We start from the raw sequence: 24,392 nt of genomic DNA on the forward strand, positions 1-24,392 counted from the left end.
TGTCAGGAAGACACAGCTGAGAAACAGGCTCAAACAGATGACAATGGAGTCAGCAGGAACAAAGTTGGTGAGCCAGCTGGAGTTTAGGGAGAATTACCATACAACAAGGGCATTCAGATATCAGAGGGAAACACAGCATTTTAAAACCTTGAAACAATTTCTATCTTTTTGTACACTTCAGTGTTGTCTATTATAAAATAGGTATGGACACTTGCAGCAACACAACACCTAGGGGAGAAAAGAAGTTGCACACTTGAAGGGTAGCTCCCAGGATTAAAGACAGACTCCAGGCGAGGAGGCCACGCTGCATGGTAATTTGGCGCCATCTGGTGGTCAACTGATTAAATGAACACCAGTATCCCAACAATTGCCAAAGAGGTCAGATTCACCAAGGTGTACAATTGTATGAAATCATGTCTGCCATCTGGGCGGCAACAGTAAGGGACTGGGGTGTCAGAGTCAGGGTGGAATTTATGTAGCTGGCTTGATTCCTTTTTTATTACAGAAGTTAATTCATTGAAACTGACAATATTTGGTTATCACAAGACAGAGGTGGAGTGAGAGGAGGCTGAATAGCATAAATCAGAACCCAGGCCATTAGCAGCCCATAAAGGAGTGTCCAGCCTCAGGACACAGGGCGCTCAGCTATGGGTCTGTTGTCGTGGGAGTGCCTGGAGTGAGACCCAAGAACGTGGCTGCACCGATGGACAGCCACCTACTTCCCCACCCTCGGTGGCTTACGAGCTTCAACCTTCTTGACTGAAACAGTGCCTCCTGAATAGCCCAGCAGTGTTGGGGACATCCTGTGACAGACAGACTGATGACCCTGGACCACTACCTGGAATACCCTCCACACGCCTCCATCCTGTGTACTCTGCTCTGCTGAGAGCTGCCCTTCCCTGCCGAGTCAGCCATGAGCTCCGTCCCACAACCAACCCTATCTCAGGACCCTCAAGTGACAAGGCTCAGGACCCAGCGGTCCAAGGTCTGAATTCTGGGTCTGCTGCTAAGAATTTCGCTACCTCTGGGCTCAGACTGCATTTGCATGCAGCCATGGTGAAGATCAAAACTTGACTGGCCTCCAAGAGGACAGGGTGCCACGTCCTTGTCTGAGAACCTCCTGTGCATCAAGTTCTTCCACCAGAACCACCTCTGTGGGCAGTGCAGGTCACAGCCCAACCAGGGTTATTTCAGCTTTGCCCCGCCCCGGGGCTGTGTGTCCAGGAAAGTGGATGAACCACTCCTTAGTCTGCAACAGACACGAGGGCACTGTCAGTGTGAGGCTACGCTGAACCCCCATCATACTCCAGACCTCGGGTCTCTGGCTATCAGGTGGAAGATGTCAAAACCGTGGGAGACCTCAGGTGCTCGGAGAGCCAACCAGTGCTTGGAGGCGAAGTCTGGGAAGGAACGGACCAAGGTACCAAACCACCGAGAATCACAGACCCTGCAGGACACGTCCTGGGTTAGAATTGCCTCCCCAGCCACCTCCTGGGCCTAGCCTTTGGCAGTGGCTCTACCGCTCATGCAGCCCTCCAAAAAGTACACGGATTGTGGGAGCCACCAGGCTACCCAAGACTGCTTCTCCCTAAGAAAGCCGCCCTTGGAGCAGTGGCTTGCTTGCAGGAAGAACAGACAGAACACACAAGGACTTTACAGAAAGTGCTGGAAGCTTTCCACAATGGAACAGCATGGCTTTTGAGGTTAAAATATTAAGTCAGTGGAAGAACTGAAAACGGTGGGAAGTCAGAGGAACAGATGTCTCAAAACCCAGGGCAATAATAGAAAGATGGAAATGGTGAATTACCACGGGAGCCGCCCAGATGCCTCATCCGGGAGTGGCACCGGCTGGTGGGGCTTCCAGAAGAGAAACCACAGAAGATCAATAGGTGAAACTTTGACTTTGACCACGTTACACAATACCACAGCTTGGTTCTTCAGAGTGGTGGGATGGCTGTGCGTGCACACACTAAGGCCAACAGTTAGGTCTCTAAATCCCAAGAAGAGGAGAGTCTCATCTTGGTGGGGAAAGGTAGAGGGTTTTTTATTCCTGGATGCTATATCTGCAGACTGCAAGGAAGGGGCCATCCCTGCCACACACAGCCAATACTTGCCCAGCTGTCCTTCCAGAAGAAAGCCATTTTAGCATGGGAGAGGGATCAGGTGTTCCGGTACCTGAAGCCAATGGTGGGGCAGAGCGACTGAGAAGGGAAGAGTGCGGGGAGGCACAGGGGCCTAGGACCTGTAGCTCAGTCTGCAACAGTGTCCAGTGCAGCTCTGCTGGAAGTTCCTTGTTAAACTGTTACAAGGTTCTTAAAACACCGGAGACCAGCCGGGCCACGCCTTTAATCCTAGCACTCGGGAGGCAGAGGCAGGTGGATCTCTGTGAGTTTGAGGCCAGCCTGGTCTACAAAGTGAGTTCCCGGACAGCCTCCAAAGCCACAGAGAAACCCTGTCTCGAAAAAACCAAAAAAACAAAACAAAACAAAACAAAACAAAACAAAACAAAAAAACACCGGAGACCTACTTACCTTACAGGAGATAACAACGGGCTGAAGAGAAAGGTTGCAACACACACACCCTATCCCACCCCCCATTCCCACCCCCGCCCCACCCCTGCAAAATGTAAGGATTTGAAGGAGAGATAAGGGAGTGGGGAGACGGTCATTCCATCTCTAGGACCCTCACCACAGGAAGGGAAACATGGAGACAAGTTTTTCTCATACAGAAAGACAGCTAAAGGCTCAGTTGCGTTTGCTGGGAATGGAAGCTATATTATATATAACAACTCAAGCTTGGTTTTGGCACATAGGATCGGTTCCCCTATGTGGCAGAGGCTGAAACTATGAGTTAATGCTATCACACAGAGGCGTACAGAAATGGGGCTGGCCACGGCTGAAAGGGAGGATGTGATTAGCGTGTTTCATACTCTGCGTGGGGCCTTGAAGTCATGGCTTTTGTTTATCTGGTTTCTTGGTTTTGGCTATATGTTGTTTTCTCAATTAAAAGAGGAAATCCATTTTTTATTAAGAAAATTTAAAATCAAAGAACACTCTAGGTAAATAATACACTGTTTCTGTCATTCGCATCTTTTGAGACTATGTTTACAAACATGTTTAAATAGAGGATGTGAAATAAAGGATGGAGCATACCGTTCCCACACGGCCACTCCCGTTTCTAGACATCACATCGCTCCTGAATCTGAGCCAAACTGTATTCTGTTGCCCTAAGGGCCTCAGGCAGATGTGGGAATATGCAGTGGGTTTTCTCAGAAGAGGGCTGTGGGTAACTAAAGCTGTCAGGATAGGGTTTTTGGGTGGTAGCTCAGTGACCCTCTTCTGGCTATCTTGGAGTACGCCAAGGATGTGGCCAGGTTGTGACCCGGTGCAGTGAGGAGGGAGACACAGTTCATGACGTATTTGATGAATGCTGTAAGTAAGTGTGGATGCCGGGTCAGCCTGAAGAAGTCCACACAGTAGACATCGCAGAAGAGGTCTGGAAAGGGAGAAGTGACATTTCAAATAAGGCGCCACAGCCGGAATAGATGAGGGTGGTGTTGAGGAGAAGGAGCCAGCCCTCTCTGCCCAGCCCATGACCAACTCTGCTCACAGCTGGGTCAGCTGGGTCAGCTGGGTCAGCGAGTCTTCTCCCTGGTCACAAGTTATCCTTAGCACCTAACGAGACTCAGCAGCAGCCAGCACACAGGAAGCCGCGCTCAGAGCCAGGCTGACCTAGGCTAACCCCACTGTGCCACTCGCTTGCTGTGTGACTTCCAAGAAATCCTCAGCTGAAGTCCTTCCCTTCCTGCCCTGCACTGTAAATCAACAGATCCTTCCAGCAGCCTCCTTGGGGAACCAACCCCACACGAGTGGGTCCGTTTTAGGGAACCGCATCAATTCTCCACAGCGTAGCTGGCCACATAGCTTCACTTTCTGCTCCTCAGCAGCAGGGCTCAAGGGGATGAAGCTGCCACAAGAACCTGGAAAACGCTGTCCAGGTACAGTCTTTAACACTTGGTGGCTGTTCCTAACTAAATAGAACCTTGACACTTCTTCAGGAAAATACTCTACCTCTCCCACTGTTTCCTTCCCTCAAGGCCATGACCATAAAGGGGTGGGAGCTGGGAGTCCACAGCTACTGTGTGAGAGAGACGCTGAGCAAGACACAGCCCTGCCTTCAAGGAGCTAGGGTCTAGACCAGGGGGTAAGGCAGAGTAGACTGAAGGGCAAAAATACAAAGCAGGGACGGTGCAGGTGCAGCCAGGGCCACGGGAGGGTTCCATGTGTGCAAAGGGTGTCCATGAACTAGGATGCAGAACCTCCAGCGTAAGTGTGACCATCGGTGGGAGGGCGTGGAGGGGATGGCCAGCACAAGACAGTCCCGAGAAGACAACAGTCACATCTACCCATCCTCAACTGCATCTCACCCATCACTGTAGAGCCACCTGCAGCTCCTACAGTGACCTGAGCTGGCCCTCTCCGGCCAAGAGCCCACAGCAGAGACAATTCAAGGTGAAGAAAGTAGCTGATCTAGACAGTGAGAACCACCTATGGGGAGTACACACAGGCCTGGAGAGAAGAAAGGGTAAAAAGAGCCACAGGACAGAGTGACAGCTGTTGGAGCGGCCACAGTAAGCCCCAGGAGAGAACAGAGACCAGTGGGACACCCCAACCTGAGGACTAGAGGAGATCCCACAGCTTGATATGGGAATGAGGGGGCACTCTGTCACCATAAGACAACACCTACGGTGATAGATTTACAAAAAGAAAATATTTGGCTCAGAGTTCTGCATGTCCCCATCCAGTGAGGGTAGAATGTCTCCAAGCGACCGTTCAATCAGGGCAAACTGCTCTCCTCATGAGCCAGGAAGCACAGGCAGAGACAAGGCAAAACCTCAGGTCCCATATTCTCCGTCTCGGGCAGTACCACACTGACCTAAGGACCTCCCGCTATGCCCCCACCTCTCAGGGGCCCACTACCACCTCCCAACAGTATCATCCTGGGGACCAAGTTCTAGTTGGTATTATTGACAAAAGCCCAGAGGCAGACACTTGGGTTAAAGCTGAAGATCAGAAAAGCAAAGCAGCCAGCCACTGGACAGTTCTCACCTCTACCAATGCTCAGACCAAAACAGCGATCCTGTCCTCAGACCGCATCTCCAGACTGCACTCCTCCTCAGACTGCCTGAGCTCCTGTCTCCTTCCATCTTATATTCCTCTCTAGTGCTGGGATTAAAGGTGGGGGATCCCAAGTCTCGAGATCACCTTTGTGTGAGCTGTTTCTCTTTAGACTGGATCAGTTTCATGTAGCTTAGTGTGGCCTTGAACTAATAGAGATCTGTCTGCCTCTGTCTTCCAAGGGCTGGGGTTAAAGGTGTGTGCCACCACTGCCTGGCCTCTATGGCTAACTAGTGTGGCTAGCCTTGTACTCTTGATATTTAGGCAAGTTTTATTTGTTAGATCGTAAGCAAAATATCACCACAAACTGGCCTTTTGTAGAATCCTCATGCTTAGCAGACCCCACTGTGCACATGCTCACCAGGGAGGCCTGACGTTCCCTCCCTCAGCCTACCAGGCCCATTTGGGAGGTGGCCTTGCTGACTACAGTCCTGCTGGTTCTGCTGCACCAGGGATCACCTGCTCAAGGGAAGGGAAGGACACCAGTCAGGCTTTGTGACCCCTGACCAGTGGGCTCATGCCACCCATCCAATCTGCCGTGAAAAGCTGATGCGCCACAGGCTTATGAATTGCTTTTCCAAGCCCATACGACTCAATGCTGTGAGGTCTGGCTTCACCCTGTCCTTTGAAATGCTGAACACATTACCCATGGATCGATATCTGATATTACCATTAGCATGTCAGATGCCAAAGCCTGCTCTAAAATCGCAGGTATTGCTCCTCGATGGCAGCTACTCTTTTCCCTCCTCACCTAGGATGCAGGGTTTGCATGGGGAACTGACCTCAAAGAAAAACACTGGAAAAATGCATCAGGTGGGTCACAACCAGATCAGAGTCCAAAGGCTCAACGCAGCAAGGAAGGCACTCCAGAGTAAGGGTGAGGCTGTCTGCAGGGGCGGGGGCAGGGGCAGGCCTGGGAGTGCAGGGTGACAAGGCAGCCCACTAGTCATGCCACACAAACAGTGCCTGCAGGCTTGGCCTATTCTTGTTTACTTCTACCCTCCCCCAGGGCTGCTCCAAAGTGCCCCTTTCTCCCTACCCCTAAGACTGTAACCTCAGCTCACCTAACTTTTTCATCATCCACTGTGGCGACTTTGTATTTTTTAAGGCACTTATAACATATCTAAATATGTTTGTAAATTAAATATACACTCTAAGGTACATTTTACAGCCTCTACACACACTGTAAAATAAATAGAAATATAAGATTATAGAGATAAAGATATGTTAAAAATAATTGTACTTTATTCATTTCTGAAGTACTTAACTAATAAAAGCATTTTTTTTCTTGTTGTAAGTAGCCCTGGCTGTCCTGGAACTGTAGACCAGGCTGGCCTTGAACTCACAGAAATCCACCTACCCCTGCCTCCTGAGTGCTGGGATTAAAGGTATGTGCCACCACTGCCTGGCATGAAAGCAATTTTTTTTTTACCAAGAAGAAAGTTTTAATTTATGTCAAATTCGAAATCTCTATAGAACATGTGAAACTAAAGATTACATATTAGGTCAAGGTTAAAGTGTGGCATTTCTTTTTTTTTTAATTTAAATTAGAAACAAGGTTGCTTCACATGTCAATTCCAGGTCCCTCTCCCTCTCCCTCCCCTCCTTCCACACCCTCCCACCAAATCCTCCTTTCTCCCCTCCCCCAACCCCCACTCTGATCCCCAGGGAGGGTGAGGCCCTCCACTGGGAGTATCCATAGACTGTCATTTCATTCAGGGCAGGGCCTAGGCCCTCCCCAAGAGTCCAGGCTGAGAGAGCATCCCTCAATGTGGGATGGGCACCCAAAGTCCATTTGTATGCTAGGGATAAATACAGATCTACTACCCAAGGCTCCTTAGATTACGTAGGCCTCTTCACTGACACCCACATTCAAGGGGTCTGGATCAGTCCCATGCTGGGTTCCCAGCCATCAGTCTGGGGTTCAAGAGCTCCCCTTTGTTCAGGTCAGCTGTTTCTGAGGGTTAAACAAGCCCATTCTTGACCCCTATGCTCATCAGTCCTAAAAACAATTTTCTTAATGTTTATATAAAATTGTTTACAGAAGTACAATGCATCTAAGAGTACACAGTCCTGAGGAAAGACCATGAGGGATTCTCCCTTACAACCAGCAGCCGTGTGAAGATCGTAACCCACCTCTAAGGGGCACCCACTACTGGGGCTTTTGTTAGCATGGATTTGCCTTGTCTACTCCCAATCTATAAGGGACACACGCAGCATATGTACCAGTGTCTGTGTGGGAATGAATATTATAGTTCACCCAGCTTTTCTAGCTGAATTGGTGCTCACTGGCCCCTTCTGACTCTGGTGTCCCATCAGGGAATCGGCATTCTACTAGGATCCTAATAGGGTATCTGTCCATCCTATTACTGACAAGCTCTGGCCTTGCTTCCCATTTGGGCAATTTGAGTCAGTCATGCTGCCAACATTGCGGAACAAGGTTTCTGGGACACACCAGCCTGCTACTCTCTGTGTCAGTCTCAAAGCTGGCTTTGACCTAGTGGGGGGGTGGAGGTTGTGTCTGGCATTACCAGACAATGCTAGTTTCCGTGATGGCTAAGTCAGCTTACACTCCCACCAGCACGGATAGAAATTTGCCTACTCCATGGTCTTGCCATCATTTCTTCTTCCTATTAGGTATTCCAGTGAAGAGGTGTTCACAGGATAAACATGACAATCTCTAGGGAACAGTGACACCTACAGCTTCTCAAACTTACAGACCTGAGGTGAATATGAACCAAGTGTGATATGGTTGCCTAAATATAGTTTCTTCAAAAACCCTACGGAGAGGCCACTAAAGCACTGTGGGAAAAGACACATTGGTCAACTCAAATGCAAGCACAGAAGGAAGGGGGGACAGATACATCCCAAGAGCTGAGAGGAGGCTGGTAGTGACCCTGTTGTTTTCTTACTTTTTCCATAACTAACGTTTTTAAATAAAAAATTTTAAACAGATAGGACTTCTGGGACCCAAACTTACTCTTTAAACATCTGGAATTCAGTGGTTCTCAGACACTTTCTGTGTCTAAGGATCTGCCTCTACTGGACAAGTCACAAAATAGAATCATGCAACAACGGGCCTTCCTTTTACTGTGAATGTTTCTCGTTCACCCATACGACAGCACGAAGCTGTACTAATACAACAGTCTGCTGCATGCAGCTCAAGGGGCCCACACAATGGACGTCCGTCCTTCTATCCATTCATCGGTTGACAGGAATTTGGGTGTTTTTTACTCTATTACAATGCAGTTAGGAGGTATATGCCTCAGAGTGGAATGGCCAGGTCACATGGTAACTCAACATTCAGCTGCCTGAACATTGCTGCTTTCCAAAGACTATGCACAGAACAAAGGCGTCCATCAAGCTGCTCGAGTGTGAGGAGACAGCGTCCCAGGAACGCCCCGAAAGCGGCTCCGGCAGTAGCACACCTGTTGCCACCCCGTGAGCAGAAGGCTCACACCCAGACACATGGAGGCCTGAGACGGCGCCCAGCTTCAGTCCTCGTGTCAGCGCCGTTCTCGGGACAGCACGCGCATGCAGGGAGGGGCTCTGCTTTGAGCTGCATCCCACGCCTGCCTCAACTTTATGCTTTATCATCTTTCGGTGATCATTTCGTGTTTTACTTTGCAATCACAGTCATAGTTACATAGAAGTGGCTGCGCCCTGGAAAGGCTCCACTCTGCTGGTCCTCTCCCACAGTCATGCCTGCGCACGTGACTGAGGGTCTGCCCATGCCTTCTATCACATTTTCTCCAGGAATGGTGTTAGTGTGGGTGCTGGGGTATCTGTGATGGCTTCCTGTTGCAATCTGATGTGATCTGAAACTCGGCTGGGTGGCAACCACTCCCCCGGCCACTGTTCCTTCCCCACAACGGGATGGCACTGCTCCACTGGTCCCAGGCAGGGCCACTGTGGATGAACTTTGTCAAAATGGCACCTTTCTTTGAAGGGTGCTTTGGCAAAGGTGCAAATTGTGACTGCCTTTGAAATTGACATTTCACCTAGATGATAGGTGTTCATTTTGCTATTTTATGTGGTTCACAAGCAGCCCTTACAATCTGCAGGCTTGGGTCTTTTTCTGGTTTAATTGAGGATGTCTGTTTGTTTGTTTTTTTGTTTTTGAGACAGGGTTTCTCTGTGTAACAGCCCTGGCTACCCTGGAATTCACTTTGTAGACCAGGCTGGCCTCGAACTCAGAGATCTACCTGCCTCTGACTCGAGAGTGCTGGGATTAGAGGCGTGCACTATCACCGCCCAACTCTGAGGGCTCTTTCTAACCACCGTACTGACCTCCAGTTTAGGCACTCTGGAGGCCACACACTGGCCCGTCTCGTTCAAGCATCTCATCAGTTTCCTTGCTCCGAGCCCAAGACACTCCCCAACTATGGGTACCGCTTCTCACTTCTGACGCTGGCATGTGTGATTTACTTTCTAACATCCTTCAGTCAGCAAGTCCCTTCTTTTCCCAGCCTGATATCTCATCTTTCAGAGCATCTTTGACTTCCCCAAGAGGGCAACACAGATGATAGGACACCTATCCCCGTTTAATGAGCAAACTTCCTTACAGGCTAAATCTTCTGGGTGCATCGCACTAGTGTTAGTTTTTCTGCCTTTTTTACTTGTCTGTTCTTTGTTTTCTACATTGTTTTGAAATAGGGTCTCACACTGTAGCCCAAGTTGGCCTCAAATGTTGAAGGTTGGAATGCAGATAGAGCTCTAACAACCATCTTGGACAATGAGATAGCCTCAGATTTAGAAAGAACTTAGGTCTCTGACCCAGCATGCTCCTTACCTACTTTGAGCCAATAACCTTTCCTAACTTCTCACACATGAAGAAGAAACTTGTATCTTATTATGTATTTGTTCTCTTGCATTTCTTTGTTTTGTTGTTTGAGACAGGGTTTCTGTGTGTAGCCCTGGCTCTCCTGGAACTCACACTGTAGACCAGGCGGGCCTCAAACTAGAGATCTGAATCCCTCTGCCTCCTGAGTGCTGCGTTTAAAGATGTGCACCACCACTGCCCAGTTTCTCTTGCATTTCTAACACTTGCAGCCCAACCCAAAGAATAATAGTTAAATGAGAAAATGGTTCCCAATAGCTACAGTCATATGAAGCTCAGCCTTCATTGCCCACATCACTGGACTTAGAATCCCACTCAGAAGTCTCTGAGGGCATTTGCGGAGGTTTAAGGAAGGAGGAAAGACCCTTAGTGTGGGCAGTACCATCCTGCAGTCTGGGGCTGAAGAAACCTCTCTGCCTCCTGATGGCAGACAATGTCACGGACTCACATTCCCACCATCATGACTTCCTGCCACAGTGGCCCTATCCCTTAAATTGTGAGCCAGTTTGAGTCCCTCCTTCCTTAATTTTTTTCCCAGAGGCATTTTGTTACAGCAATGAGAAAAGGTAATCAACACAAGCCATCTCTATTCTCCATCAACAAAGACTCACACAGTGTTTTACACAAATCAACCAAACACATTGAAAGGAATCTGTACAAATGAGGGTGACTTCACTGCTTTAAAAAAATTAACATGTGTGGGGTGGGAGTTTCCATCAGGGGTGTGCTTGCCTAGCAAGCACAAGGTTCTGGGTTCAGTCTCCAGTACCAAAGGAAAAAATTCTCATTTTTAACCAACTCATTTTCCCAAAAGAACATTACTATTTTATAATGTCTTATACAACACCTCATAATCATGCTACATCTTTACTAACACTTAGAATCTATGTTGTCATCACTGTTATCACATTTAAATGCTCTGGAAAAAACCAAACACTGATTAATTTATTTTAATCTGTTCATTCAGTGCCCATTAGTAAAGGTTATTATGTAACAAGCATAGCTAAAAAAATGAAGCTTTGGGGTTAAAGGACAAACATTAGGAAATAATCCTAATGCCGCACACCATGGTATGCCAACTAAGATACCCACGGAGGTGGTGGGGGTACTGAAAACATTTTGTCCTCCTCGCCCAGGCAGGAATGGGATGACTCCTTCACAGTCAGCTTGGACCCGCTGCCAAGGCTTGGGATCTTGTGCTGTCACTTCCCATCAAGGCGTGTTCTCTGTGACTTCCTGACTTAGTTACTAATAACCACCATGCTCCCCTACTATCCCCAACACTCTCTGTGCCCATGAATCTGGTTTTCCTTCTCACATGTTCACACAGCTGAACTTGATGACACTAACTTCATGTGTGTGTTCCATTGGTCAGTTTAATCCAGTGGTGGTATCTGAAAAGGTATTCAGGCGACAGGAACATCATCATTTACTGAAGAGTTACCCTGTAACAGAACCTCACCAGGCATCCTGCCCATATAACATACCACTGAGTCCTTACAAGGACTGTCTGAGGTGGGTGCTGCTGTCGCAGCCATGGAAGACGAGCAGACAGTTGGTGAAAGGCTTATCCAAGCACCTGCGCTGCTGAGACAGAAGGATCCACCACAAGTTCAGGGCAGGCTTGGGCAACACATTGAGACCAGAGATAAGTATAAAATAAGGATTGGCGAGATGGGCGGGCAGGTAAAAGTGTGTGCGTGCTGCACAGCTCTGAACTTGATCCTCAGATCACTCCCCAAAGCTGTGCTCCTCCACCCATGTACCATGGTGCACATTGTTATTATAAAGCGCGAGGGGAACCTTGGGGGATTCCATGGCAGGTAAAGTTGTCGGAAGCAGTGGACAAACATGCCAGGCAGACAGAGCGTAAGTGAGAAGTTTTATTAGAAAGGGGAGGGGAGGGGGAAGAAAGAGAACAGAGGTAAAGAGACACAGAGACAGAAGAGGGGGGAGGACAACGAAGGCCCCGCCTGCCCTCCAGAGAAACAGCGGGAAAGAGAGCATAAGTGGGCAGTGGTCTTTCTTTAAAGGGGCTCTTTGTGCCTGCGTGCAGACTAGTAGTCATGGGCTGATCAGAGTACCGCCTGAGTGCATTCTGCCAGGGGAGAGGGGCAGGCCAGCATAATGCCTGAGTCCTTACACACATACACACACACACACACACACACACACACACACACCATATACTTGCACATACAATAATAATAAAAATGTTAATTAAACATGAAAATCAACTGAGCCAAGGTCCTGGGAAGGTTGGGTAGCTCACCAAGAACTGTCTGCCAGCTGGAGCACTCTCACTGACTCACTGAGATTGGGAATCTGGTCTAGGGTGGGATTTGAGGTACCACCCTCTCTGCCTTGTCTCACAAGGGCAGCCTGGCATTTCAAGTTCTGCCTGTTACACATGCTCCTGACCCCTCCTCACAGTTCAGCCCCATTTCCTTCTCAGCTCAACCAACACAACCACTTTTCCTCTTCCTTCCAGCCCCACACTTAGGCTAGCTGTGTCCCTCAAGCGTGCCCAGCCCCCAACTCCTGGGTACCTGCAGTATACACTCAGTTCTCTCGGGGGTTCCTGACACAGACCGGCTTCCCACGGGCCCATCAGCGGGTTCTGTAAACTGATCCCAGCCAGGTTCTCGGGCTTACTGAAACTCTCACTTTGAGCAGTTCGTTAGTCTTTCCACCCCACAGCAATCTGGGTAGCCTCTGTACACTCTGTGACACTCCAGGCCACATCAGTCCATCAGAACTGCTTAAACACCTTCCCAGGTCCTCTTCCGACAGTTCTGATGACCAGCCTATCCTAGATCCAGACCCACATCCTTCCACTAGAACTGCAGATCTTTCCTGGACCCCTGAATGTTGGGCAGATTGGGGGGACAACACCCTACTTGCTCAAGGGCCAGAGATTTCTTCCCACAGGACCAGCAGGAGGAGGCTTCAATCATTTCTTGAGGTTTTCTGAGAGACTGGCTGCCACAAAGACCTTCTCTGAGTCTTTACTCAGGGAAAATAAAAGTAGTACTTTAGAGTCAGGACATGACTGACTGACTGGCAGAGGCGGTGCCTGCACGGGGGGTCTCCTTCTCGGCTGACCACGCCTCCTCTCGCCCCTCCCCGACCTTCCACTATGCCCAGTGCTCCCATCCCGGCTCTCCCAGCACCCTTTGCTCACCACACAGCCCTCCTGAGCAGTCCCACCATCCCCTACAGTAGACCCCAGGGGCCATATCCTTAAGGAGGAGCCACCCAGGAGGCAGGAGAAGCCCCTGTGAAGAGTGCCAGCTTCCCTCCCCCCCCATTCCAGGAGCACCACGGGGTATGCTAACAAAACTGGGTTGCAAGGCCCTCCCAAGACTAAGAAGCTCCCCTGCAACTCCCAGCCAAAATCCACAATGGAAGCTGAAGGACAGAAACACTGCTGATGGGAGACAATGTCCTTCTTCACTGGACACATCTGTCAGTTTGTATTGGTTTAATATAGACAGGCAGGAAGTATAGGTAGGGCTCTGAGACTAGGTGACTTCTGGGAAGAGGAAAGGCAGAGACGCAGTCACCAGCCAGACACAGAGGAAGCAAGATGAGAATGCCTTACTGAGAAAAGGTACCAAGCCACGGGGGTAAACATGGTTGTAAGAGCTTGTTAGTAATAAGCCTGAGCAATAGGCCAAACAGTTTATAATTAATATAAGCCTCTGTGTGTTTATTTGGGACTGAACAGCTGCAGGACAGAAACCTCCATTTACACACTATTTCTTCTTTTTTTATATTTATTTACTATGTATATAGTGTTCTGCCTGCAGGTATTCCCACAGGCCAGAAGAGGGCACCAGATCTCAGTACAGATGGTTGTGAACCATCATCATGTGGTTTCTGGGAATTGAACTCAGGACCTCTGGAAGAGCAGCCAGTGCTTTTAACAATCTCTCTAGGCCCACAATGTTTCTTCTTAGCCAGCCACCATCACCAGGTAGACAGCAGAGCCCCATCCCCAGTCAGGACTTAGTCCTGCTCCCTTACAATCACAATATCAACTCAACAAAACACCTTGCCTCTGAGATAAACCCTTAACCACTGACATGCTTTATCAGCAGCCATGTATAACCTGCTAGCAGCTGCTGCAAGACTGCTATACTCACTGGATGTGCTCACATAGCTGAGGTCAGGACAACTGAGCAGCAAACTCTCTGCCCTCGTGTTGGGAGGGCAGAAGCATGAACTTCCAGACTGGCACTCCACCTGATGAGAAGAAGCACTGTGGGTGCTAGGTGCAAAGGTGCCCAAGATAAGTTACATGAGAAAATGAGCTGAAGGCAGCAAGAAGGCCACACACCAAGCAGCAATGCCTGATCATTGAAAACCTTCCCACAGAACCAAATCTTAATTCTGGTCATCACCAAGCACACACATTAATGATCACTATCCAGCTATTTACTAGAAAGTCCGAACACTTTTTAAGTTGAACTTAACTCCCCAAATCCAATGATAGGAAATTTAAAATACACAAAATCAAGCAAAACTAGAGGCAGGCTAATCTCTGTGAGTTTGAGACCAGCCTGGTCTACAGAGTGAGTGCCAGGATAGGCACCAAAGCTACACAGAGAAACCCTGTCTCAAAAAAAAAAATCAAGCAAAACTATAACAGGTGCTTTTATCCAACGCAGCTCCATTGCCTCGCCTCACCTGTGACCCCACAAGGTGAGCCAGATCAGACTTTAAGGTTTCTGGGATGTGAAAAGAGGCAAAAGAGCCCAACTCTCTCTTAGCCACACCTTGGACAATCAACCCACTGAGCTTCCATTGTCTTAGGTGCGCCACACCTACCCTGCCTACCCTGCCTACCCTGTAGGTGGACTGTCACTGAGATATTCTGAGCACTGTAAAATGTTCTGATATTACAGGATGGAAGGGACCTCTGAGCTAACAATCTTCTTGTTATATGGATTTAAATCAGTCCATTTTCTTCATCAGTTCCTTCCTCACACATTTAACTAACCACCAGATACCATTGGTGAGCCAAACAGCTACAGTTCTTGGCACTGCAGATCTTGCACCAGGGACCCAGATACCTACAACAGACACTTATCTAGAGAGCTCGTCGGCAGGCCTGGCTAGTGACTTGGTCTCCTTTCTTTAAGGAATTAAACACACAGAAGGGTTTAGGCAATGGGAACGGCATACTCAGATCCTTCTGGCTCTACAGAGCAAATTCCAGGACAGCCAGGACTACACAGAGGGACCCCGTCTGGAAAAAGAAAAGGAAAAATGAGGCCCTACGGCTGAGCCCGCCACTCTGCTCTATAACCAGCGACTGGAGTGTCTCTCAACACAGCCTGCGAACATCTCAAAAGTCCTGTCTGTATGTCTACTGTCTTAGTTAGGGCTTCTATTGCTGTGAAGAGACACATGACTACAGCAACTCTGAAGGAAAACATTTAATTGGGGTGGCTCACAGTTTTAGAGATTTAGTTCATTATCATCATAGCAGGGAGCAATGACAGCGTGCAGGCAGATGCGGTGCTGGCTACTTCTTGATCAGATGACAACAGGAAGTGTACTGAATGTTATTCTGAGTGAAGCTTGAACAAAAGACACCTCAGAGCCTGCCCCCACAGTGACACACTTCCTCCAACAAGGCCACACCTACTTCTGCAAAGTCACACCTCCTAAAAGTGCCAATCCCTTTGGGGGCCATTTTCTTTTCAACCACCACACCCACACTATGTCTCCACACTTGCCCTTAACTGCCCAGTGAGCATCTACTGGCAAGGAACAGAGTCCGCTTCAGGCTATGAGTCACAGCAGCTCACCTGCTCCAGGCATCTACATGGCCTGCATCTACACTTGCATGCTCTGCAAGCAGATTGTCCTCTCCTCTGCACAAACCCCCAAGACAGATCTGCCTGTCATCATCCACCTTACAGACAAGGAAACCAAGATGCAAGACCAGTAAGTAAGCTGTCCCCTATTACACAGGCAGTAAGTGCCAGGGCTAGACTTCAAATCACAGACTCAATGGAAAATCAGTTCTTAATTGCCAGTGAACAAATCACCTTTCCTCTCTTTCAGCTCCCTGTCCCACACCCAGACACATGGACTGCCCTTTAACCTACTGTTCACTGGGACCAAAGCCATTTCATTCCTAGAGAAGAAAAAAGGGGCATCTCTTTTTCTAAATACTGCCTGCTAGCCAGGGCTGAGTAACATCATGGGGTGGGGGATAAAAACCAGTGCTTACAGTATTAGAGTACCAGCTGGAACATTCCCCACTGTTGGAACCATTTCCAAATGAGAAAGTGATACCAAGATGGAGGCGGGGAGGAGGGGTCTGCATAGACTGCTAAAGAGAAAAAACATAGAACAAAAAAAAAAGAAAAGAAAAGAAAAGAAAAACTGGTCATAGCATCTGCCTCCAGGGAGAGGACTAGGAACTGGCAGCTTGAAGCAAGACAGACACCTCACAGCTGAGCTCCTACTTACTTAAAATTATCCCTGTAAATTTTGTTTAAACTTAAGAGCTAAAAATTTTACAACACTATTTAAAAGAAATGACTATGAACAAGAAAGACTACTGAACAAACACTGCATGAGCTCAGTGTGCAGTAAGGCAGAACTGTAGGATAGCTTTGTTTTCTTTCTTTTTTTACTAGTTCTTGGAGAATTTTGTATAATGTGTTTTGATCATAGCCCCCCAACTCCTCCCAGACCCACCCTTCCCTACCTATCCAACTCTGTGCCCTCTTCGTTTTTGTTTTTTTTTGCTTTAAACCCATCAAGTCAAATTTGTTCTGCCCATATATTCTTGAATGTGTGGCTTTCTACTGGAGCATAGAAAACGAATGCACTTAAAGAAAACTGACTCTCACCCTCCCAGCAGCTGTCAGTTGCCAATAGCTTCTTAGCCACGGGTGGCCCCTCATGCCCACTTGCCCTTTCCATGCTGGGATTTGGTCTAGCTTGGGCTTGCACAGGTCTCCAGCCCTGCCCTCATAGTCATCCACCACCTATGGGTCTTTCCATCCCCCCTTCTTCTTTAATACCCTTGAGCCTTAGGAGGATGTGATACAGATGTCCCCTCTAGTGCTGGGTACTCCACCATCTCTTATTTTCTGCACCTTGACCAGTTGTGAGTCTCCGTGTTAACTGCCATCTATCGCAACAAGCTTCCCTGAAGAGGGCCGAGGGATGTTCTACTCTGCAGGTATAACAATAAGTATTAGGAGTTGGTTTAATACTGTCTATAATAATTTTAGTAGGTTCTTACCTGGGGCATATGGCCTGTCTAGCCACAGGTTCTTGGCCCCATAACAGTCCCAGGTATTGGTTTCATCTTGTGAGGTACGCCTAAATCCAATCAGAAAATGATTGGTTACTACCATGGCATTCATGCCACTAGTACACCAGTGGCCACGTCTTGCCAGGCCAACCACTATGATTCCTAGGGTTCTTAGTTGGGTAAGGCTGAAGATTACTGTTCTCCCATGGTGGCTTGCATGGCTGGAAGGGTATACAGCACTATGGAAGCTAACCAGTAGGAATGAAGCTTCTGGGTGAGTATCAGATTTGGCTCTCAATGTTCTATGATTCAAGTATATGGCATCTTCAGCAACAGGGTCTTTTTTTGAGGGGGGTTCAAGACAGGGTTTCTCTGTGACTTTGGAGGCTGTCCTGAAACTAGTTCTTGTAGAGCAGGCTGGCCTCGAACTTTTGGAGATTCCCCTGCCTCTGCCTCCAAGTGTTGGGATTAAAGACATGCGCCACCACCGTCCGGCTTAGCAACAGGGTCTTAGCATCAAGTTCTGAAGAGTAACCAATAGTATTGGCAATAGCCTATGGCCAACAACTCCAGAAGAGGCTAACTAATGGCTGAGACTGAACTTTGCTAGTCTGCAGTGCCCACTAGCAGTGGGGCATTGGCACTCTGTTATAGGGTAACCCTATTTTAACTTTTTATACGAAAGTGTCTACAGTAGGTTTCCATAAGACTTTACCCCTCCCTGTATCCCCTCATCCTTCCTCCCATCCTCACCCCAATTTAACTCTTCCTGTTTCATAGCTTTTTGTCTTTCACATTGAAGCTCATAAATTCCACTATAACACTGCAGTTTTATTTTGCTTGAGACCAGATTTCACTATGTAGTCCTGAGGGGGCTAGAACTCACTATGTAAACCAGACTGGCCTTGAAAGCACAGAGACTTGTCTGCCTCTGCCTCATGAACGCTGCGATTAAAGATGTGCACCGCTACACCTGTCTGTGGCACTCTTCTTTAACAGACAAAACACGCTGAAGGCACAACAGACCTACAAGCAGTGGCAACAGTCAGCCAGACCACCTTCCTAGAGAACATCCTTCCTCTGCTCCTTCAGTGAAGATTTCCTAACTCCCTACCAGCTGCCAGACAGGAGCTAAATGCTCTGTTTTATTTTCTGGAACAGGCTGCTGTGAGCTGCTTGATGTGGGTGCTAGGAACTGAACTCAGGTCCTCTGGAAGATTACCAAGTGTCCTAAATGCTGAGGCCACCTCTTCAGTCCCTAGACAGATATTTTTGAAAGAACTAAACCATGGGTCACAGGCTTCTGCTTTCCTGCTTTTCAGAAGCCATAGTTAACATTCCCAAGAATCCCACAGTCCAGCATTCTCCCACTCAGCTAGGAGACGTAGATCTGGAAAGGGAAGGAGACTCGTTCAAGATTACATAAGAAGCAGAGGCCTCAGAATCCCTGGTCCTCAACTCCTGCATGCCACATGCTGTTCTGAGCAATCGGTGTTGGGAGCCAGGCAGGCAGGAGACAGGGCAGGGAGAGAAAGGTCCCAAGACTGCTGTGCCAAGTAATTGAAGCACCTTCAATAGACTATTGGTTCTTCACAACAAATTTACAAGATATTCAGGCTTGTTCTTCATCTGTTAAAGAAAGCAAATCAAAGCTCTGAGAAGGTAAAAGGCTGTTGCTAGCTCACACAGCAGAAAGAATAGTGGGAGGCTTCAAGCCAATCTGCCTGCTTACCAAGTCAGAGCTGCTAAGGAGTAGGCTGAGGACAGACCACAATGGATTTCAGAGGTAACAGTTTTCAGATTTCTTTTTTTTTTCTTTTTTGGTTTTTCCAGACAGGGTTTCTCTGTGTAGTTTTGGAGGCTGTCCTGGAACTAGCTCTGTAGACCAGGCTGGCCTCGAACTCACAGAGATCTGCCTGCCTCTGCCTCCCGAGTGCTGGGATTAAAGGCGTGCTCCACCAATGCCCGGCGAGGTAACCGTTTTCTATTATGCAGTTTTTTCTCAGCTCTAAATGCTATCACCCCAATAACAAAATGAAAAGCCAATCATGGGGCCTGTGACGTGCGGCAGAGGTTAAGGTGCCTCGACACCCAAGTGTGATACCTGGAACCCACCTGGTAGAAGCAGAGGACAGACCCCCACAAGTTATCCCCTAACCGCCACATGCACGGTTACATACACAAACACAAAACAAAAGGAGTAAAGATATGTTCAAGGAGAAAAAAGAATCATCTCATTTTCTGGTATGTGCTCTCAAAGTCAGTCACCAGGCTTAGGATTTCATTTCAACACACAGGACATGAGCAGTCCTAAGTGACACTTTCACAGCTTCTGCCAAGACAGGGTGGAACAACTCAGACATACTGCTTCTAGTCCTAGTACCTGCCAACAAGAGTTCCCCCAACAAGAGCCTATCCCTGATGATGACAATGGATCACCATACCAGCTGTAGGCCAGCACCGTGGTGTTTGGTTTCCAAAAGTCCCAACCTTCTAAAATGAGGACAAATGTAAGCCAGCAAGAAGTCCACACAGGGAGAAAGCATTGCAAGTCAGACTGGCCAACTGCTTTGAGGGACACCGAAAGGTCACATGCAGATAAAGGATTCTTCTAGGGCACAGAGGCCCTGTCATCTCTCTCTCCTCTCTGTCTCTGTAAACACCTAATGAAGGTCTGAAGTGCTCCTCATCCTGAAGTCTTCCTTCTGGAATATGGCAGAATCAAGTTGCATGGGAGTGGGTAATCCCATAGGGCTCCATTATAAACCTAACCCATTAGCTTAGAGTCCTCACGGGGGCGGGGTCTAAAGGTCTGCCAACATTTTCTATTGACCATGGCTCCCCAGCCTGCAGTAGCCTGTTCCAAGGCCTCACAGGAAATACCATGATCTAAAACGCCACTAGTTTGGGGGGGCCGGGAGGGGGTCTCCTCACCACAAATCTTATTCCAAACTCTCAAGAAAGAGGCCTCTTGCCACCTCTTGACCAGCAATCCCCCTCTGGCTCCTGGAAAGTCACAATTAGGCACCGGGATGCTCATGTCGCAAACAACAAAACACTCAAAACGGCAAAATAACCCCCATGTGTCACACAACCAAAAAGTTGAATTCTTCCCCAGGTCCCTCCTCTTCACCCTCACCACGCTACGGTTTCGATCTTTTTGAGACCAGCACTGAGAAAATATGTATGAGCATCTGCTGCCAGGAGTCAACAATCCAGAACCCTTTCGAGCATCGCACCAACGACTACTCTTGAGGAGCACATTTTCCAACAGCCGATCAGCCAATGAAAGTTAACCACCCCGCAATCCACCCATGCCCCTTCAACAGCAACAGGGGAGTTAAAAAAACAGTGCGCCCCACTTTGGGGTTGGAGTGGCACAGGGAAGCGGCCGGCCTATTAACCAGGGCAGCTGCAATCCTAGTGCGACTCAGCAAAGACACAGGCAGGCCTGACCCCGCCCCTCCATGAGGCCACCGCGAACGCCTCCAGAGCCCTCAGAGCAGCCAAAGCCCGGGACGCCAGAATAGGCAGCTTTCCCTTCTTCCCAGTGGGGCCCACTCACCCTCCCGCGGCTCCTCACCTGCAGCCCCGCTTCCGGACCAGCAGAGGATCCTCAGCCCCGCCCACTGCACCTGTGCTTTTCCCCAGGCTCCCCTCACAGCCCCGTCCCACTGCTGCTCCAGGCCGCCACACCTGAGCCCTTTCCCCGCCGCTACCCCGCACACGGGTTCTAGCTCCCTCCCCTGGGCCCTGAGGCCGCCCGAGCCCCACGCACAGAGCCAAGGCCCCCGACCCCGGCCCCCTCCGGCCGCGGGCCCCGCCTCCCGCACCTGCGCCCTTTTCCCCATCGCCACCCCCCACACGCTGTCATTCGCGGCCCTGGGACCCGAGCCGGCCATGGTCCCGCCCCTCGAGCCGAGGCCCCGCCCCGGCCCCTCAGGCCTGGGGTCCCGCCCCCCCGCACCTGCAGCTGCCCGAGCCCTGGGCCCCGCCCCACCCCGCCCCGCCAGCCGCTCCTCTCACCGCCTCTCTCTCCGCCGCAGTCCCGGCTGGTCACCTTGACGAGGGCCACAGTGGCTGCCGCCGCTTCCTCATGGTCCTGCGAGAGGCCCAGCAGCAGCGGCGCCTTCGTTCAGAGGCCGGGGCCGCGCCAAGCCGGGTTTAGGCTAGGCCGGGCGCAAACTTGAAACGCGGGGCCGACGCGGGACCCAGCCGGTGCCCAGCCCCAGTAGGAACCGTCTGCTCCGGTAGGAATGGCGGGTGTCTCAGCCAATCAGTGCAGCACCATGCCGGGCTCCTCCAACCAGCTTGTCTCAGAGGCGGAGACACGCAAATGAACCGACTGCTAAAGCCATTGCGCAGCCGCTGCAGCTGCGGTCCCCCACCGGCCTTGACCTGGGCTTCAGCCTGCAAAGCTCAGGTTTGTAGGGATGCTCAGCTGCCCTCTTAGGGCTTAACAGCCCGCCACGCCCACCCCCTGCCTAGAAATAGTGGGCGCTTATTCTGCACATATCCTTCCAGGCCTCACACATTGTCCCACTTAAATTCCTACCTAAGAGTTTCTCGTTTTCAACAAAAAATGGCTTTGTGAGCAAGACATCATCACCTTAGCGCCCATTCTTTACAACTCATAGATAATCACAGCCCAGTCTACACTTAGAGGTTCTTGGGATTGATCCACGTATTTCACAGCTGGTAAATGTTAGACCTGAGGAGGATCTTGCCCAAGACCAGGCCAAGCTGGGGGGTGAGCCTGGAAACTGTCCCCTTGCCCATGCCACCACGCCTTCCCCCATGACGGACTGAACCTTTAAACTGTGGACCAAAATAAGCCCTTCCTTTCCTAAACTGTTCTACCAGGTGTTTGTCGCAGCAAACTCAGTAGCCAATACAGCATCCTTCATTTTGATAATGGAACTGGGGGTGTCTCTGGGCTGTGGGGTGCTACAGGAGCCCCTCCACAAAGCATCTCCCTCAGTGCTGCCCCCAGTGCCAACTCCTGCTTTCTTTGATAGTAACTAGAGTTAAATTTCACACTAACAGGTGATGATATTACACTTAGCCAAAGAGGTGGAGGAGGTATATGCCAAGAATAATGGAAGTAGCCAGTCTGTGCTGGCAGGTGCCAGAGGGTTACCCCGAGAACTACATTTTCAGGATGCTTCTTCAAAAATGCACGTAGGACTGGGTGAGTGGATTGGAGGATATTTCTCAGGGCAAGGAATTTTACACTCTAATAAGGATCCCAGGAACTCTGGTGGTTCTCAGAGGAATGGGGAACATGACAGTCAACTCTCAATGAAGATGCCACGTCTACCATCTTTCCTACGCCCTGGCAGAGGGTAGACATAGGCATGCTGCAATGAAATTACAGGCAGTCCTACCATAGATTCCAACTCTGCATCTGTCAACTAGCCTACTCAAGTTATCTCTTAACCCAAACATGGACACTTGGAGACATGTGCAGAATAACGAAGTGTAAATTCCCAGCTGAGTTCAAAATGATGGTATGCAAGGCTGGAGAGACAGCTTGGCGGGTAAGAGCACTGGGCTCCCAGCCCCTACAAAGTGGCTCATGACCATGACCATTTGTAACTCCAGTTCCAGGGATTTGGCCCTCTCTTCTGGACTCCTGAACACCAAGCACACACATGATGCACATGTATACATGCAGACAAGACATACATACCATTTAAAACCTTTTCAATGGTGGTCTGCCTTCATGTCTCAGTTCTCAGCAATAAGTGCCTTCATTTGTTGCTATCTTTTGACTCTTTGTGCTTTTCTGGTGACTTCATTGTGTCAAGTGGTCCCTAAGCATAATGCTTAAATGCCATTTAGAGGGGTTTTGTTTTGTTTTTTTTTTTTCGAGACAGGGTTTCTCTGTATTGTTTTGGAGGTTGTCCTGGGACTCGCTTTGTAGACCAAGCTGGCCTCGAACTCACAGAGATCCGCCTGCCTCTGCCTCCCGAGTGCTGGGATTAAAGGCGTGTGCCACCAACGCCCGGCTGCCATTTAGAGTTTCTAAGCTTTGTAGTCTGTTAGTTACCTTACTGAGAAAGTAACTGTGTTATAGAAAACATACACAGTTCTGTTGGTTGAAATAGATAGATTAATAAATATGATTGATTAGATGACTCATATATTGTGAATGATAGATAGTAGATGTGATTGATAGATGATTAAGAGATGGAAATGATAGGTAGATAAATAATAGATGATAGAATGTATGGTAGATACGATTGATAGATGATAGATACAATAGACAGATAGCTAGGCATTGAAATATCAATGAAAGGGTCTTTCCCCCCCTCCAAAAAAAGAACACAAAAAATAAAATTATCCAAGACGCTGTTTGGCTGACAAGAGTGTATGACCAAAGATTTAAAAGAAATCCAATCATATTCTCTCTCTTGGAACAAGAGTTCAGTACTATTTTTTTTAGCATTCACGACAATAGGACATAACTACTATAAATAATGAGAAAGAACTACATTTCTCATAGGCAGGTTATTAACTAGTAACCTTTCCAATAAGGAATGCTGGGAAATGTAGTTCTCAGACTAACCTAAGTTTAGTTTAGTTTTGTTTTGTTTTCTGAGATGGTTTCCCTGTGTAGCTCTAGTTGTCATGGAATTTGCTCTGTAGACCAGGCCAGCCTCGAACTCACAGAGATCCACCTGCCTCTCTTTGCCTCCTGCATCACGCCTGCCCAGCTCTCCGACTGACTTTTAAATCCTGTGTTACAGAGGAGGGTAAAAAGAAGGAACATGTTCCTGATCTGTCAGATAATTCACCAAGATAGGTGGGGCCATTTGATGCTTTAGAAAAAAACTTACTGTCCTAAAGTCCAGTCCTGTAAATGTGCTGTGCATACCCATGTGTGTAGAGGCCAGAGGTCAACATCAAACGTCTTCCTCAATCACTCTCTGCCTTTCCCTTACCTTCTGGGGCAGGCTCTCTCATCCAACCAGGAACTCACCAATTTAGCTAGACTGATTGACCAACAACCCCAGAGTGACAGGGCAAGAGAGTGCAGAGGTTCCTCCATCTCATATTCTTGCTGAAGCCATTTTTGGTTTAACAA

The 24,392-nt window shown here is 48.8% G+C and overlaps 1 protein-coding gene across 1 annotated transcript; it reads right to left on the bottom strand.

The window, feature by feature from the left end:
* Positions 1–3,002: 3,002 nt before the first annotated feature.
* Positions 3,003–21,404, bottom strand: LOC121138299 (spidroin-1-like; the record flags this gene model as incomplete). The annotated part of the gene is made up of 4 exons (XM_040741032.1): positions 3,003–3,495; positions 17,291–17,370; positions 20,886–21,169; positions 21,270–21,404. Coding segments are annotated over 4 exons (696 nt in total), but the record flags the coding sequence as incomplete, so codon positions are not given.
* Between the last annotated feature and the right edge of the window lie 2,988 nt (positions 21,405–24,392).

Source organism: Mesocricetus auratus, unplaced genomic scaffold (assembly GCF_017639785.1).
Source record: "Mesocricetus auratus isolate SY011 unplaced genomic scaffold, BCM_Maur_2.0 contig_11969_pilon_obj, whole genome shotgun sequence".
In the NCBI taxonomy this organism is placed as follows: Eukaryota; Metazoa; Chordata; class Mammalia; order Rodentia; family Cricetidae; genus Mesocricetus; species Mesocricetus auratus.